A 17,784-nucleotide genomic window follows, 5' to 3' on the forward strand; every position below is an offset into this window, starting at 1 on the left:
GCAGTAGCATACCTACATCATGTGAAGACAGTCAGTGTGACATTCCGCATAAGGTATTTGATTGAATAAATAATCATTGCAACAACTTGCTTCTCTACTCTATCAATTCAACAAACCGTTCAGTACCTACTTGGAAATTCACCAGTTTTACGTCCTGTCTGTCTTCATACTCCAGTACAGTAGGTGGCGGTAATGCGCATTTCAATTGGTTTGCAAACATTACAAAAAATATAAAACCCTAAATTAGAATCAAAAAGGTGAAGAAGAAAAAAGGAAGTCGTTGACGAGAAGCTAGCTAGCATGGTTAATATTTAGCTAGCTGCTTCACTTCAGAATACTGTACTAACTAATTAACAATCTCTTTAACGGATTGTAGCTGTCTTGCCATTGACTACATTTTTGTTGGTACGTAGGTAGAACAATATGAGCGGAGAGAGGGAAACGTTGTTGGATGGAATCGAACAGAGTTTGTGGAATTTAACCGAGAACAATTTACGTTACCTGTGTGAACGTTGTGGAATAGCTGGCCAAGATGGCTCCGACGTTAAAGGGAAGAATTATCGCTCTTTGCGTCGTAAAATAGAAGAATATTGTGAAAGTGATGATTTAATGAAATTAGAGGACCAGGGAATGTCTTGGTTACTCCAACTGCAAAACGACATCAAAACAATACAGCAAGATGCTAGCCCCAGCCAGTCAGCGCAAGTGGACACACTGGACGGCACCGAACCAAGCAGAACCAAGAACGAGGGGGGCGCTGAGAGGTTGACAGACCCAGCTCCAGAGAGACACATACCACCAGAACGGAGGGAGAAAGTGAGTGACGTGAGTATTAAATCCCAGTCACAGAGACTTCACAGTTACTTGCCAGATAATTATAGTAGATCGGAAACAGATACAGATTAGCTCAGCTTCAGCAGCCTAGAATAGCAGGCTATTTAGCCCGATCTAGGATCAGTTTAGCCTTTTCGGATCATAACGAATGAATTATGTAGATAGGGGGGTGGGACCTGATCGTAGATCAGCACCCACACTCTGAGACGCTTTATTAATATATAGGCCCAGATCCTTATCACTTTGTTAAGACTACACTGACACACTCTCTATTTTGTATCGTAGGACTCAGAAGACCCATCTAGACAGTCCCCAGCCAGTTCTTCGGAGCCCCAGCGCTCGGTGTCATCACCGGGTCCTGACAGGGACCATGGTGACCAGAGGTCAAAACTGGGTAGTCTGCGGATAGTTCTACAAAAAGTTGTCGTCGTCAAGGAGGAGGAAGATGACTGGGATTGTTGTGTTACAGGTAAGTGATTAGGTGTGTTAAGATGAGATGTACTTTAATGTCCATTAACTTAGAGCACTTTGTGTTCGTTTTTGTGTTAGTGCTGGATTGAACGGAAGACTGCACAGTCTGTAGGTAATTAAGCAAACCTAGGTACAGGAGCCTATCTCTTGTTTCTGTAACGGAAGGCAGCTTGATGTACAAGCCTTGGGACAGAATGTACAAGTACACCCACTGGACAGGACACTATTTCCCCAGGACCAAATGAAGAATAACAACATGAGCTGGACTCACTTGCCTCTGTTCCTTATTCTCTCCCGTCTCTGTCCCACAGGTAAGAGTCCCAACCAACCATCTGCCAGTGAATATAGTCCCTCTTCATCGGAAGAACCAGAACATTCCGAATCCGAAGATCCTGAACATTCCGAATCCGAAGATCCTGAACATTCCGAATCCGAAGATCCTGAACAACGACGAGTGAAACGCAAAACTAAGACTCACAGCTGCCTAGCGTGTGGGAGGAAGTTTGTCTCCTTGTACACACTAAGGAGACACCAGAACAGGACACACACAGGAGAGGAGACAGACAACAGGACACACACAGGAGAGGAGACGGAGAAGAGTAAAGGACAGAGTCCCGCTTCAGGAGAACCTGAACAACAGAAGAGGAAATGGGGAGTCAGGAAGACCCACTCCTGCCCCGAGTGTGGGAGACACTGCCCATCGTTATCAGCACTGAAGGTCCACCAGAGAATCCACACTGGAGAGAAGCCATACCTCTGCTCTGAGTGTGGGAAGGGCTTCACTTATCAAAGTAGCTTGAGATTACACCAGAAGAAAGACTCAGCTGACAAGGTGACCTGCTGCTGTGGACAAGAGTTCTCCTCAAAGTGCGTTCTGGAGGTTCACTTGAAGACAGACACTGGAGCCAAGCCTTACACCTGCTGTGTGTGTGGCAAGGGGTTCGGTAAAAAAGAACGGCTAAAGGAACACCAGCGATCCCACACAGGAGAGATGCCTTACTCTTGCTCTTTCTGTGGCAAGGGTTACTACCAAAAACCGGCTTGGAAAGCCCACGAGCGAACACACACCGAGGAGAAGCCCCTGTGCTCTGTGTGTGGACGGACCTTCTCTAATAAGACTACATTAAAAGTCCACCAACGAACACACACAGGAGAGAAGCCTTTCCTCTGCTCTGAGTGTGGCAAGGGCTTCCTCAGTAAAGCATACCTGACGACCCACCAGCGATTCAACTGTTCTGGGGGAGAGGAACGACGGCGAGCAAAGAGATTTCACAAGTGTCCAGACTGTGGGAAGGAGTTCACTCAAGCAAACAAACTGGAGAGACACATGAGAACACACACAGGAGAGAGGCCTTACCAGTGCTCTGTGTGTGGGATGAGGTTCAACCAGAAAGGGAATCTCAAAACGCATTTTAAAGTGCACACAGGTGAGTGTCCTCTACCATTAATAAATCCTGATGGACTACTAGCAAGCTGTCAGTGATCAAAACCATGTTGTTTTAAAAACAATAATCTCATCCACACCTTAACAATAACATTGTTGCATGTTGCATTGGTTGAGTCCCGAATGGCACTCTATTCATCTATAGTGCACTACTTTTGACCAGGGCCCATATGGGCCCACTGAGTGTCCGTGTGTCTGTCTATACAGGAGGGGATCCCAGTTTAGTGGCTGACATGGAGACTCCCTCTGAACAACCTCGGGACAACAGACGTAAAGCTGGGAGACCACAACGCTGCCTCCATCAGCATGACGAGGAGGGAACCCAAAACCTACCGGCACCACAAACCCACCACCTCCCGGCACCACAGAGGGAGGGAACATCCAATCACCTCCCAGCACCACAGAAGGAGGGAACAAACCACCACCTCCCGGCACCACAGAAGGAGGGAAGCCACCACCTCCCGGCACCACAGAAGGAGGGAAGCCACCACCTCCCGGCACCACAGAGGGAGGAATCGTCCCACCACCTCCCGGCACCACAGAAGGAGGGAACAAACCACCACCTCCCGGCACCACAGAAACCCACCATGTCCCCCAGGGGAGAAAAACACTATCTCTGCCCTGAATGTGGCAAGACTTACACCAGGGAATACGACCTCCGAGTCCACCTCAGAACACACACAGGAGAGAGACCGTACCAGTGTGATGAATGCGGAAAGACCTTTGTTCGGAAACAAGGGCTCCGTCAACACCGGCGGTCACATGCTCCCAAGCCCATGGGACCGACCCGTCAGTTAGGCCGGCCCGTCAGCATGGGCTCCAATAGCAGAAGACCTAACCAATCACCCAGGATGGGAAGCTCTAAGCAGCAGTTGTCCAGGGTTGATAAACCCATGCCTCCGTTCTCTAGTGTAGAGAGACCCATGCCGTTCCATACAGTGGAGAGACCCATGCCTTTACATCGAGTGGAAAGACCGATGCCGTTACCAGACATGGAGAGAGAACACTGGCAGTACTGGCACCTTTAAACTCCATGGCTATGTCTGCATCCTATTCCCTATATAGTGCACTACTTTTGACCAGGGCTCATAGTGTTCTGGACAAATGTAGTGCACTATAAATGGAATAGGGTGCCATTTTGGACACACCATGTCTCCCATGACTAAACAGAACTGTTCTTCTTGCTTCTGTTTGTGTTTGTGTGTGTGTGTGTGTGTGTGTGCGCATGTTGTTGCTTCCTCATTTATGATCAGTATAATAATCGTTACCACTGTGCAAGATAATCTTGCCAACTGTAGTTATAGTAACGTACATATTTTTAATCAACAAAAATTTAGCCATTGCATTTTTGTCCATTCTAGTGTATAAAAAAGAAATAAAAAATCTTATTTTACTTATTGAAGCTGTAATGATACAAAACAAATCCACAGTGACGTACATGTCATAATGCCAGTATCAAACGTTGGCCCTTTTTGTATATGCCTTAGAACATTTTGATTTCATTGCCAGTATAAGCAGAGATGGCTAAGTTGTAAGATATGTCATCTGTTGTCTTTACACTTCAGCCCGGATGGTGGCAGTGTGTGTGTGTTGCTTCCTCATCTGTGATCAGTACAATAAAGTCTGCTGTATTGTGTAAGATAAGCATTCCGACTGTAGTTGTCATCCTGTGCATATTTTAATCAACAAAAATGAAGTGTTTGCATTTTAGCCCTTGTGTTTTTTATATCTTATGTTACTTATTGAAGCTGTCATGAGACTAAGAAATCCACAGTGACTTGCATGTCATAATACCATGGACCAATAAATGAACATTGGGAGGGGGGAAAAACGTATTTCTCTCTTTATTACCTTGATCTATAAAAACATTTGACTTCAGAAACGGTCAGAGAACTACGTTGCAAGAGACTTGTCCTCTATTGTCTTTGTTCTCCAGACCGCATAGGGGCGCTAAAGCACAGACAAAGGACAACCTCATACCAGAAGTAAAAAGCCAAACTGAGTTCGACAGTTTACCGAACTTCACTTATAACATATCATCGTTCAAAACACTTTTGCAGAAAAATGTAATGAAAGGAAGACCGCAGCTTTTGATTAAATAGCCTCGGGTGTTGGTATTTCCCAGCCTCCATCCAACGAGACTCGAGGTTACGACCAACAACATTGCCAGTCATCATTGTACATTTGAAACTAAATGAGCTTTGTAATTAGTTAGCTCAGGGATTCATTCCATATGCTATGGACGAGGTAAGACTGAATGTGTGCTAGCCACATCTCTTTTCTGCAGTCTGCACGGCGGTTGCGATACCAAATGTTGTGGCTAGCTAGCGAATCAAGTAGCTCAGTATTTTATAGAGTACAGTGAATGGTAGCAACATCAGTAACGTTACTAGCTAACTATGTCGTAGCTCGCTGATATGTCGTTTTCTAGTAAGGTAACGTAGGTAGTTAACTGGCCAGCTAGCTAGATGAATGACAATACAATCAACAGTAGCTGGTGTGTTTTGGTTTGCATTGATTGATATCAAATCAAATGTTATTGGTCATATACACATATTTAGCATATTCTATTACGGGTGTAGCGAAATTCTTGTGTTCCTGGCTCCAACAGTGCATTAGTATCTAACAATTCACAACAATACACACAAATCTAAAAGTAAATAAATGGAGTTAAGAAATATATAAATATTAGGACGACCAATGTCGGAGTGGCATTGACTGAAATACAGTAGAATAGAATACAGTATGTATATATGAGTAAAGCAGTATGTAAACATTATTAAAGTGACTAGTGTTCCATTTAAAGTGACCAGGAATACCATCTCTATGTACATAGGGCAGCAGCCTCTAAGGTGCAGGGTTGAGTAACTGGGAGGTAGCCGGTTAGTGATGGCTATTTAACAGTCTGATGGCCTTGAGATAGAAGCTGTTTTTCAGCCTACCTGTCCAACTTTGATGCACCTGTACTAATTTCACCTTCTGGATTATATGGGGGTGAACAGGCCGTGGCTCAGGTGGTTGTTGTCCTTGAGGATATTTTTGGCCTTCCTGTGACATCGGGTGCTGTAGGTGTCCTGGAGAGCAGACAGTGTGCCCCTGGTGACGCGTTGGGTAGACCGCACCACCCTCTGGAGAGCCCTGCGGTTGCGGGCGGTGCAGTTTCTGACCAGGCGGTGATACAGCTCGACAGGATGCTCTCAATTGTGCATCTGTAAAAGTTTGTGAGGGTCTTCGGGGCCAAGACACATTTCTTCAGCCTCTTGAGGTTGAAGAGGCGCTGTTGTGCCTTCTTCACCACACTGTCTGTGGGTGGACCATTTCAGATTGTCAGGGATGTGTACGCAGAGGAACTTGAAGCTTTCCACCTTCTCCACTGATAGTTCCTAAACCAGTTATACTTAGCTGGAAAGGTTTATTTCAAAGAGAAGTTGTCTTTTTCCATAACAAACAAACATTGCCTTGCTATTTAGGATGGTGTCATATTGCTAAATCTACATATTAATAATGTAACTAGCTAGTGTGCTGTTAAAACTGCACTGTCACTCTTCATCATATAGGATTCTGAAGACCCGTCCAGCCCGTCTCCATCCTGCTCCACTAAACCCCAACCCAAGGTGTCCCCGGGTCCTGACAACAACCATGGTGACCAGGAGGACAGTAACCATGGTGATCAGAAAGACACACCGCAGGGTCAGGAGAGGGTTACTGTGAGTCTGGACATCAACAGTGAAACACCAACATTTAATATCATAGTCAAAGAAGAAGAAGACTGGGAACTAGATAATACAGGTGGGTAGCTGGAGCCAGGGTCACTTGATATGGGTCCCAAAGGGCACCCTATGGTCCATGAGGCTCTAATCAAAAGTGGTGCACTATATAGGGAATAGGGTGGCATGATTTGGGACTCAGTCTTGTGTGTTGCCATACATCTGAGAATGGGAGTAGCACGGGAGGTGGTGTAAAACAATGGAGAAACCCAGTAGGTATGTACAATATACTTAGACTCGGGGGAGATGCCCTCTACATCAGGAGAACCTGAGTCTGGCTCAGTCTCACTGACTATATCTGTCCTGTCTCATCCCCACAGGAGAGAGGCCCAGCCATCACTCTGCAGCCGGGGAGAGACCCTCTACATCAGGAGAACCTGAACAACACCAGATAAAACGCAGAACGAGGCAGAAAAAGACCCACCCATGCCCAGATTGTGGGAAACACTGTCAGACATTATCTGCACTTCAAATACACATGAGAACCCACACAGGAGAGAAGCCTTACGCTTGCTTTGTGTGTGAGAAAACGTTCATTATTAGACAAGCTTTGAAAACACACCAGCGAACACACACAGGAGAGAAGCCTTATACCTGCTCTGAGTGTGGGAAGGGCTTCGCTCATCAATGTAGTTTGAGATACCACCAAAAGAGGAATTCTGAACAGATTAAAACAGACCCGAATGAGAAGATACCCTGCTGCTGTGGACAAGAGTTCTCCTCAAAGTGCGTTCTGGAGGTTCACTTGAAGACAGACACTGGAGCCAAGCCTTACACCTGCTGTGTTTGTGGTAAGAGGTTCAATAAAGAATCATTAAAAGAACACCAGCGATCCCACACAGGAGAGATGCCTTACTCTTGCTCTTTCTGTGGCAAAGGTTACTACCACAAACCGGCTTGGAAAGCCCACGAGCGAACACACACCGAGGAGAAGCCCCTGTGCTCTGTGTGTGGACGGACCTGCTCTAGTAAGTATACGTTAAAAGTCCACGAGCGAACACACACAGGAGAGATGCCTTACCTCTGCTCTGAGTGTGGCAAGGGCTTCATCAGTAAAGGACTCCTGATGACCCACGAGCGATTCAACTGTTCTGGGGGAGAGGAACGACGGCAACCAAAGAGCTTTCACAAGTGTCCGGACTGTGGGAAGGAGTTCACTCAAGCAAACAAACTGGAGAGACACATGAGAACACACACAGGAGAGAGGCCTTACCAGTGCTCTGTGTGTGGGATGAGGTTCAACCAGAAAGGGAATCTCAAAACGCATTTTAAAGTGCACACAGGTGAGTGTCCTCTACCATTAATAAATCCTGATGGACTACTAGCAAGCTGTCAGTGATCAAAACCATGTTGTTTTAAAAACAATAATCTCATCCACACCTTAACAATAACATTGTTGCATTGTGTCTGTCTCTCCTTTCTCTCTGTCTGTCATGCAGGCAGGGATCCCAGTTTGCTGCCTGACATGGACATGAGGACGACTTCTTCAGAAGCAGTGAAACAACCTCCGGACAACAGACATAATGTTGGGAAACCACAACGATGCCTGAATCAGATTGGCAAGGAGGGAACCCACAACCTTCCGGCACCACAAACCCACAACCTTCCGGCACCACAAACCCACAACCTACCGGCACCACAAACCCACCACCTCCCGGCATCGCAAACCCACCACCTTCCGGCACCACAAACCCACAACCTACCGGCACCACAAACCCACCACCTCCCGGCACCGCAAACCCACCACCTCCCGGCACCGCAAACCCACCACCTCCCGGCACCGCAAACCCACCACCTCCCGGCACCGCAGAGGGAAGGAAGCCACCACCTCCCGGCACCGCAGAGGGAAGGAAGCCACCACCTTCCGGCACCACAGAAACCCACCATGTCCCCCAGGGGAGAAAAACACTATCTCTGCCCTGAATGTGGCAAGACTTACACCCGGGAATACGACCTCCGAGTCCACCTCAGAACACACACAGGAGAGAGACCGTACAAGTGCTATGACTGCGGGAAGGCCTACGTCCGGAAAAACAATCTCCAACAACACCGGCGGTCACATGCTCCCAAGCCCATGGGACCGACCCGCCATTTAGGCAGACCACCCAGGGTGGGCTCTAGTAGTGGAAGGTCCAACCAATCACCCAGGGTAGGAAGAGCTAAGCAAAAAATACATACATCAATATAAATATGAGAGACTCATGCCCTTACCGCAGATGGAGAGAGGACACTGGCAGTACTGACACCTTTAAACATGGGGCTGGGTCCATATCTTCATCCCAAATGGCACCCTATTCCCTATATAGTGCACTACTTTTGACCAGGGCCCATATGGGAACCTTGAGGGCTCTGCTGAAATGTAGTGCATTATATAGGGAATAGGGTGCTATTTTGGACACCCACCATGCCTCTTATGACTACAGAATCGTTCTTCTTTCTGGTGTGTGCGCGCGTCTGTATGCGCGCACATATTTGTGTGTGTGTTGTAGAGGTCGGCCGATTAATCGGAATGGCCGATTAATTAGGGACGATTTCAAGTTTTCATAACAATCGGAAATCGGTATTTTTGGATGCCGATTTGGCAGATTTATTTATTTTTTATTTTTTTAGACCTTTTATTTAACTAGGCAAGTCAGTTAAGAAAACATTCTTATTTTCAATGACGGCCTAGGAACGGTGGGTTAACTGCCTTGTTCAGGGGCAAAACGACAGATTTTTACCTTGTCAGCTCGGGATTCAATCTTGCAACCTTACGGTTAACTAGTCCAACGCTCTAACCACCTGCTTTACATTGCGCGAAGCAGTAAGAAGCCAAGGTAAGTTGCTAGCTAGCATTAAACTTATCTTATAAAAAACAATCAATCAATCATAATCACTAGTTAACTACACATGGTTGATGATATTACTAGTTTATCTAGCCTGTCCTGCGTTGCATATAATCGCTTAGGTACCCGTTGCTTCAACGTGTACCTAACCATAAACATCAATGCCTTTCTTAAAATCAATACACAGAAGTATATATTTTTAAACCTGCATATTTAGCTAAAAGAAATCCAGGTTAGCAGGCAATATTAACCAGGTGAAATTGTGTCATTTTGCGTTCATTGCACGCAGTCAGGGTATATGCAACAGTTTGGGCCGCCTGGCTCGTTGCAAACTAATTTGCCAGAATTTTACGTAATTATGACATAACATTGAAGGTTGTGCAATGTAACAGCAATATTTAGACATAGGGATGCCACCCGTTAGATAAAATACGGAATGGTTCCGTATTTCACTGACAGGAAAAACGTTTTGTTTTCGAGATGATAGTTTCCGGATTCGACCATTATTAATGATCTAAGGCTCGTATTTCTGTGTGTTATTATGTTATAATTAAGTCAATGATTTGATAGAGCAGTCTGACTGAGCGATGGTAGGCAGCAGCAGGCTCGTAAGCATTCATTCAAACAGCCCTTCGCAATGCATTGCGCTGTTTATGACTTCAAGCCTATCAACTCCCAAGATGAGGCTGGTGTAACCGATGTGAAATGGCTAGCTAGTTAGCCGGGTGCGCGCTAATAGCGTTTCAAACGTCACTCGCTCTGAGACTTGGAGTAGTTGTTTCCCTTGCTCTACATGGGTAACGCTGCTTCGAGGGTGGCTGTTGTCGATGTGTTCTTGGTTTGAGCCCAGGTAGGAGGAGAGGGACGGAAGCTATACTGTTACACTGGCAATACTAAAGTGCCTATAAGAACATCCAATAGTCAAAGGTATATGAAATACAAATCTTATAGAGAGAAATAGTCCTATAATTTCTTTAATAACTACAACCTAAAACTTCTTACCTGGGAATATTGAAGACTCATGTTAAAGGGAACCACCAGCTTTCATACGTTCTCATGTTCTGAGCAAGGAACTTAAACGTTAGCTTTTTTACATGGCACATATTGCACTTTTACTTTCTTCTCCAACACTTTGTTTTTGCATTATTTAAACCAAATTGAACATGATTCATTATTTATTTGAGGCTAAATTGATTTTATTGATGTATTATATTAAGTTAAAATAAGTGTTCATTCAGTATTGTTGTAATTGTCATTATTACAAATAAATACATGTTTATTTCTAAAAATCGGCCGATTAATCGGTATTGGCCTTTTTTGGTCCTCCAATAATCGGTACCGGCGTTGAAAAATCATAATCGGTCGACCTCTAGTGTGTTGTGATCAGTATAATACAGTCCACTGTGTTGTATAAGATAATCATACTATGTTATCCGATGCATTTTATTTCTTGTTTATTTTATCTTATTTTACTTATTGAAGCTATCATGATACTAAGCAATTACATGCATTTCATATAACGCCATGGTCCAATAAATGAACATTTGGGGAAAAACTTTCTCTCCTTTTTTTTGTTATTTATTTTTTTATTTTGTATTTAAAAAATATATATATATTATATATATTTGTTTTTATTTTTATTAACAGTAACATGCAAAACATAAACATAACATAACAGCCAGAGGGAATCCAAAGAAATTAGAGAAAAATAAAATAAAACTATTCCACATTATATCAAACCAAATACAGACATATATCGAATACATTTTTTGGACATTTTGTTTTGTATACATTATAAAGACTCTAAGTACTGTTCCAAATCAGATAAAAAAAATAAGAAAAGGGGCTTTTTCTTCATAAATTTTGATTTGTGTATGAAACATTTTCCTAATAAAATAAAGAGATTTATGACATACTCACGTTCAAATGAGGAATCAGTGTAGTAAAATAATATGTCAAACTTAGTAATTTCAATGGTTGTATGCAATTTGAGGCCAAGATATAGTTTTACATCAGTCCAGAACACTTCACTATATAAACAATTACAGAATAAGTGTTCAATAGATTCAGTTTCTAGTTCACAAAAACTGCATTCACTGGTAACGTCAAATATAGCCACAGAGAATACTGGAATGGACTTAAACAAGGCTTACAGAGACTTGCAACACCTTATGGAGAAAGAAACAAAACTTGACCTCAATTCTATTACCTTGTCTGACTATTGGAGGAAAGGCCTAATCCCCAGAGGACTCCGTATTATGAAGTTTCCAGCTACTGGAGTACAAGGTAAAACTGAATTTAGAGATAAATGGGAGGCTATTCTCAACAAGTGTTCTTTTGACCTAATGCTACTTCTAATAGAAGAATCTAAAAAGGACAGACAAGTAGTCCAAACAGAAATTGAAGAAGTTAAAAAGAAAATCACAGAACACAGTGACAATTCCAACAAAGCACAATGTGATGAGATCTTGAAAGAGAAAGTAGACACATTCACTCTGACATTGAAGCAAGATAAGTTAAGAAAATTTAGAAGAGATGAAGTAGACTATAGAGATGGCAAGGTCTTTGCCTGGAGAAAACCAACGCGCAAGAATTCAGAATTACATCTGCAGAGGAGGAAGCCTAGATCTGTCTCTTTCAACCATACAAGCAGTGATGAGGATGATCACCCCAGACATTCAGTGGCCAGCTCCTCCCAAGATTTTTTAGATCAGGAAGAGGAGTCACACAGGTACCTCAACAAGAGAGGGAGAGGACGCGGAAGAGGCCAACACGGAGGGGGAGGAAGAAATCAAGACTACCCAACCACACGGAGCAGGACCAGAACAAGGCTGTGATCAACATTTCTGGAGAACCCCTTTCTGATGATTGCCTAAGGGTATTTTCTAAAGGACTGTCCTTTGCCCCCACATACTCAACTAATGAATTTAATACAAAGATTGACCTATTTCGTTTCTACAGGAATCTACATCTGAAGGCCTGGTATAAGCAAAACATCTCTCCAACTACAGACGCCAGTGTCTCAGGTCAGGCAGTTTCTGTTCCCTCAAAAACACCTTTTAAGCCCAAGTCCACCTTTTGTCCCATTGTCCAGAATGCCACACTAAATACATTTGCCAAGAAGGTGAATTTTGATGTGGAAAATCTGTTTAAGGGTAAAATTGACTCCAACCAATCACGACGTAACCTTTCTAAGATAGAGAGGGATGCAGTTGAATCATTGTCCAAAAATGAACGGGTTGTAGTTAAAAAAGCAGACAAAGGTGGCGCTACAGTAGTGTGGAGTAAAGACAAATATATGACAGAAGCCTACCGTCAATTAGACAATGATGAATTCTACCAATCTCTTAGCTTCAACCCTACAGAGAACCTAAAAATTGAGTTGAAAGGGATCCTCACAGAAGCTAAGGAGAATGGCTACATTTCAGACAATGAGTTCAAATTTCTTTTCAATGGCAGTCCACGTATGGCTTCTTTTTACCTTCTTCCAAAAGTCCACAAAAATCTTGAAAATCCCCCAGGCAGGCCAGTCATTAGTGGTAATGAAAGTCTGACAGAACCCATCTCTAAGTACATTGATTACTTTATTAAGCCTTTTCTGACGTCACTCCCAGCCTATCTTCAAGATACCACAGATGTGTTGAACAAAATTAAGGAATTGAATAATATAGGTACAGCTTCCTTTTTAGTCACCATGGATGTGGAGTCTCTTTACACCACCATTGAACATGAACAAGGTTTGGCAGCTATGCACCATTTCTTGAGTACCCGACCTGAAACTGAGATGCCTCCTACAGAATTCATTGTCTCACTGACTGAATGGACTCTTAATCATAACATCTTTATCTTTCAGGACCGTATTTTTAAACAGGTCAAAGGATGTGCCATGGGAGCTTGCTACAGCCCTTCCTACGCTGGTTTGTACTTGGGTAAATGGGAAAATGACTTCATTTTGGATCCTTCTAATAACCATTTCTTTGACCGGATTATATGGTGGGGACGCTATATTGATGATGTTTGCCTTTTTTGGTCCGGCTCAGAAGATGAACTTATTTCCTTCCACCAATACCTTAACAGCATTAACCCTAACATCAAACTAACTATGGAGTATAGCAAGGATAACATTCATTTTTTGGACCTCGACATCAGTAAAAATGACAAAGGTTGTTTGCACACATCAATCTTTAGGAAGCCTACAGATGGGAATACCATTCTGAGGGCAGACAGCTTTCACCCCAAAAGGCTAAAAGAGAATATTCCATATGGCCAATTCCAAAGAGTCCGCAGAATTTGCGATCAGGAAACAGACTATGTTGTCAAATCTGCTGAATTGGAGAATCGTTTCTTGAATCGGGGCTACAGCGTCCAGGTCCTGAAAGATGCAGGTATAAGGGCTGGATTACTTGACAGAGAGAACTTGTTGCGAAGGGGAGTGCCTCGTGATGCATCAGAGAGAGTGTATTTTGTTACAAAATACAGCACTGAAGCAGAGAACATTAAAAGAATCATTAAAAATAATTGGGGAATCATCCAAAGTGATACGCTACTACGCCAAGTCTTTCCTGAGCCACCAGTCATAAGCTTTAAGAGATGTCCTACCCTAAAGGACAAATTAGTCCACAGTTATCTTCCGGGTGACTCTCAAAAAACTTGGCTTGGCCACAAACCCAAGGGCTCTTTTAAATGTAACCAGTGCAACCATTGCAGAAATATTGCACAGAAAAAGTATTTCGTTGATACAGCTTCCAAAATGGAGTATTACGTCAAGCATTTCATTAACTTCAAAACCACTCATGTCATCTATAGATTGGAATGTCCACAGTGCAAGGTGTTCTATATTGGACGGACAAAGAGACGCCTTCAAGATCGCCTAGCGGAACACAAGTACGCCATACGGGTAGGCAATGAAGACTACCCCATGGCAAGGCACTACAAGTCCTTACACCATGGCAACCCTGCCTCCCTACAAGCTATGGGTATTGATCATATCCCGGCCTCTATTAGAAAAGGGGACCGCCTTAAACAGTTAAACCAAATGGAAAGTTTTTGGATTTACAAACTACAGGCCACTAAATACCCGGGTTTGAATGAAGATATGGATTTCTCACCCTTCCTGTAGGGTTGTGATGGGTACATTTGCTGTCATCTAGTGGATATCTTTGCTCAATTGCCCTCAGCTATGTTTAGACTCTTGTTGTTCATGTTTTGCTGTGTTCTAGTGTACTATGGAATGTATTGCTTTCTTATTCTTGACACTTTGCCCAGACATATTTAAGGTTAGAACTACCTTTCTAAGTGTTCTGATACTTCTAGTTTGGAGTTACATTTTTATGATAACATAGCTACAGCATTTCACTTTAAAGTGTGTATACTATTGCTTACTAGGTGTGTCCAATCAATTTTAACCACTCCCCCTTCTAATTAGGGTTAATTGGAAAAGCCGTTAAACAGAGAACATTGTATTATTTCTTTGTACACCCTGATGAAGGCCATGCAGCCGAAACGCGTCGGTTTTTTAAAAACATTGTTTCTATTGAACATGCCATACTAATAAAGGCATTTAATCAATTATATGAAGAGTGCCTTGGTCCTCCTTTCTTTTTGAACGTCAAATATATATTTAGAAATCAAGCTATTACACGGATAGAATCTATGGATACTCTGAAAGGAGATCTCCTTTACTTTATTGGTCACCATAAATCTGTGTGGAGTGAGCCAAGCACGGCGCCAGTTTACATCAAACGATGAAGCCCAACAAAATATCGCAGAGGGAATAGACTTCCTGTAGAAAATATCCCTTATTAAACGATTGTTGAATTTCGTATCTAGTAGACCAATGCCATTCAACTGAATATTGCTTACAATCGGAGATATTCCAAAATATGCATTATTCTGAAGTAAAGTTTTTATCCCACTAGGTATAGCTTTAATAACAGTGTCATATTCCTTGCTTGAAACCTCAAAGTTGTATATTTCCATAAATTCTCTCCGTGTAAATAGATTCCCACTGTTATTAACTAATTGGCTGACAAGAACAATGTTTTTCGAGAACCATTTATGGTTAAATAACATCTTATTTCTATGTAATATCGACCCATTGTTCCATAAATCATTCATGAGGTGAAAAGTTGTGTTTATACAACAAAGCCCAGCACATTAAAGCCTGCTTGTGAAAAACCGCCAGTTTCACAGGAAGTTTACCCACAATATACGGACATTGTAGTAAAAAATTAAGCCCTTCGAACTTCTGAAAAACAAAATGAGTTATTGTTATATACCTTTTAACCCAGTTGACCTTTGATATCTGATTGAAGAGAGTGAAATCTAAGACATTTAGACGCCATCACAAACCCTGTTGGTGATAACATCTCTTTTTATCTTATGTGGCTTGTTTTTCCATATGAAGTTGTACAAAGCAAGTGGATTTGGGAATGTCAATGGATGAAAAAAGATAGCCCCTCAGCTTTGGATAAAAGCACCCTTCCTTGAAGACTTAAATCCCTCCCTAACCATGAGGATAATTTTTTTGTTGTTGACAGATTCAGTTACAGGGTTCAAATTAAGATCATTCACAGCCTTAAGATTTTTGGTGATCTTTACACCGAGGTAGGTTACAGTATCTTTTTCAGAGATGTTACAATCTGCTGGATTGACAGCTCCTTTCAAAACAAACAACTCACATTTGGAAAGATTTAAAGTCAAGCCTGAAATTTTGGAGAACTGCTTCACGATATCCAATGCTAATCTAGCTTGAGATAAATTTTTCAAAAAAAGTGAGGTGTCATCCGCCAGTTGGGATATCTTGATCTCTCTGGACTGGAATGTAATGCCTTCAAATGGACTTTTATGAACTAATGAGCATAACATTTGAGATACTAACAAAAATAAAAAAGGTGAAATTGGACAACCTTGTCGTATTCCTTTGTAAATGTTAAACCTCGAGGATGTTCCATGACAGAGTTTGATACAGCTATTGCCACCATTATACAGAGTTCTAATAGCTGTTTTTCTCTCCTTTATTACCGTTATCCAGGGCACGACACACTGACGTCACAGATGCGCGACTCTTTCGGCGGCAGGAAGAAAGCCGTCGCGATCTGCCCCCATTCAACATGGCCTAGATTTACGTTTTTATTACTTCTAAACAAAATAACCTTTTGAGGTTCTTATAGGCTTACAATGATGTTTTGATTATTGCTTGAACAGTCGCTAAGATTATATTTGGTTGTGAACTTTGCAAAATAACTATTTTGGATATAGCAGTTGTTAGCTAGAATGCTAACGCTCATTGATTATAGCTTGTTGCAAAAGCTAGCCAAGGAGCCATTTTACTGGTTGAAGTTGAAGTGTTTAAGTATAATGCAGTTGATTTGTGATGACAAACATTATATTAAGCAGGACATTCATACGAGCCTTAAAATCCAAGTATAATCCAATAGTAGTGTGAAATGCACTCATAAGCGACATGTAAATAGAGGCTTTTTTTGCTGGCATTCTATAAGAACTCCCCCTTGTTCTTCCACCAACTTGCGCACATCGCCCTCGTGCGGCAATGTTTGCAAACAGAAAGGGGTCTATAAAACGTTTGATTTCAGAAGCGGTCAGATAGCTACAGGTAACTGCCAGAATAAAGGAAACTGGTTTCAGCCAGGGCTCTCCAACCTTGTTCCTGGAGAGCAACCCTCCTATATGTTTCTCTCCAACCCCAGTTGTAACTAACCAGATTCAGCTCATCAATCAGCTAATTATTAGAATCAGCTCATCAACCAGCTAATTATTAGAATCAGGTATGCTACATGAAGGTTGTAGCAAAAACCTACAGGACGGAACAGTGTTGGAGAGGCCTGGTGTAAACCTACAGGACGGTAGCTCCCCAGGAACAGTGTTGGAGAGCCCTGGTTTAAACCTACAGGACGGTAACTCCCCAGGAACAGTGTTGGAGAGTCCTGGTGTAAACCTACAGGACGGTAACTTCCCAGGAACAGTGTTGGAGAGCCCTGGTTTAAACCTACAGGACGGTAACTCCCCAGGAACAGTGTTGGAGAGCCCTGGTTTAAACCTACAGGACGGTAACTCCCCAGGAACAGTGTTGGAGTGCCCTGGTTTAAACCTACAGGACGGTAGATCCCCGGGAACAGGGTTAGAGAGCCCTGGTTTAAACCTACAGGACGGTAGCTCCCCGGGAACAGTGTTGGAGTGCCCTGGTTTAAACCTACAGGACGGTAGCTCCCCAGGAACGGTGTTGTAGAGCCCTGGTTTAAACCTACAGGATGGTAGCTCCCCGGGAACAGGGCTGTAGAGCCCTGGTTTAAACCTACAGGACGGTAGCTCCCCGGGAACAGGGTTAGAGAGCCCTGGTTTAAACCTACAGGACGGTAGCTCCCCAGGAACGGTGTTGTAGAGCCCTGGTTTAAACCTACAGGACGGTAGCTCCCTGGGAACA

General features: G+C 43.0%; 1 protein-coding gene across 2 annotated transcripts in view; it reads left to right on the forward strand.

Moving 5' to 3' along the window:
* Positions 1-271: 271 nt before the first annotated feature.
* The window catches only part of LOC115178071 (oocyte zinc finger protein XlCOF6), a 32,576-nt gene continuing 15,063 nt past the window's right edge, over positions 272-17,784 (forward strand). The window contains exons 1-4 of one of the 2 annotated variants that reach the window (XR_003872545.1): positions 272-825; positions 1,120-1,303; positions 1,617-2,732; positions 2,957-4,996. Coding sequence is in view for 1 of the 2 variants with exons in the window: in XM_029739098.1 (XP_029594958.1) it covers positions 424-816; positions 1,120-1,303; positions 1,617-2,732; positions 2,957-3,777 (2,514 nt within the window). In the remaining variant the exon portion in view is untranslated. Of the gene's footprint in view, positions 826-1,119; positions 1,304-1,616; positions 2,733-2,956; positions 4,997-17,784 lie in introns of those variants that run through there. The other variant, XM_029739098.1, reaches the window with a different exon arrangement.

The sequence above is a fragment of the Salmo trutta genome, chromosome 38, assembly GCF_901001165.1.
Source record: "Salmo trutta chromosome 38, fSalTru1.1, whole genome shotgun sequence".
In the NCBI taxonomy this organism is placed as follows: domain Eukaryota; kingdom Metazoa; phylum Chordata; class Actinopteri; order Salmoniformes; family Salmonidae; genus Salmo; species Salmo trutta.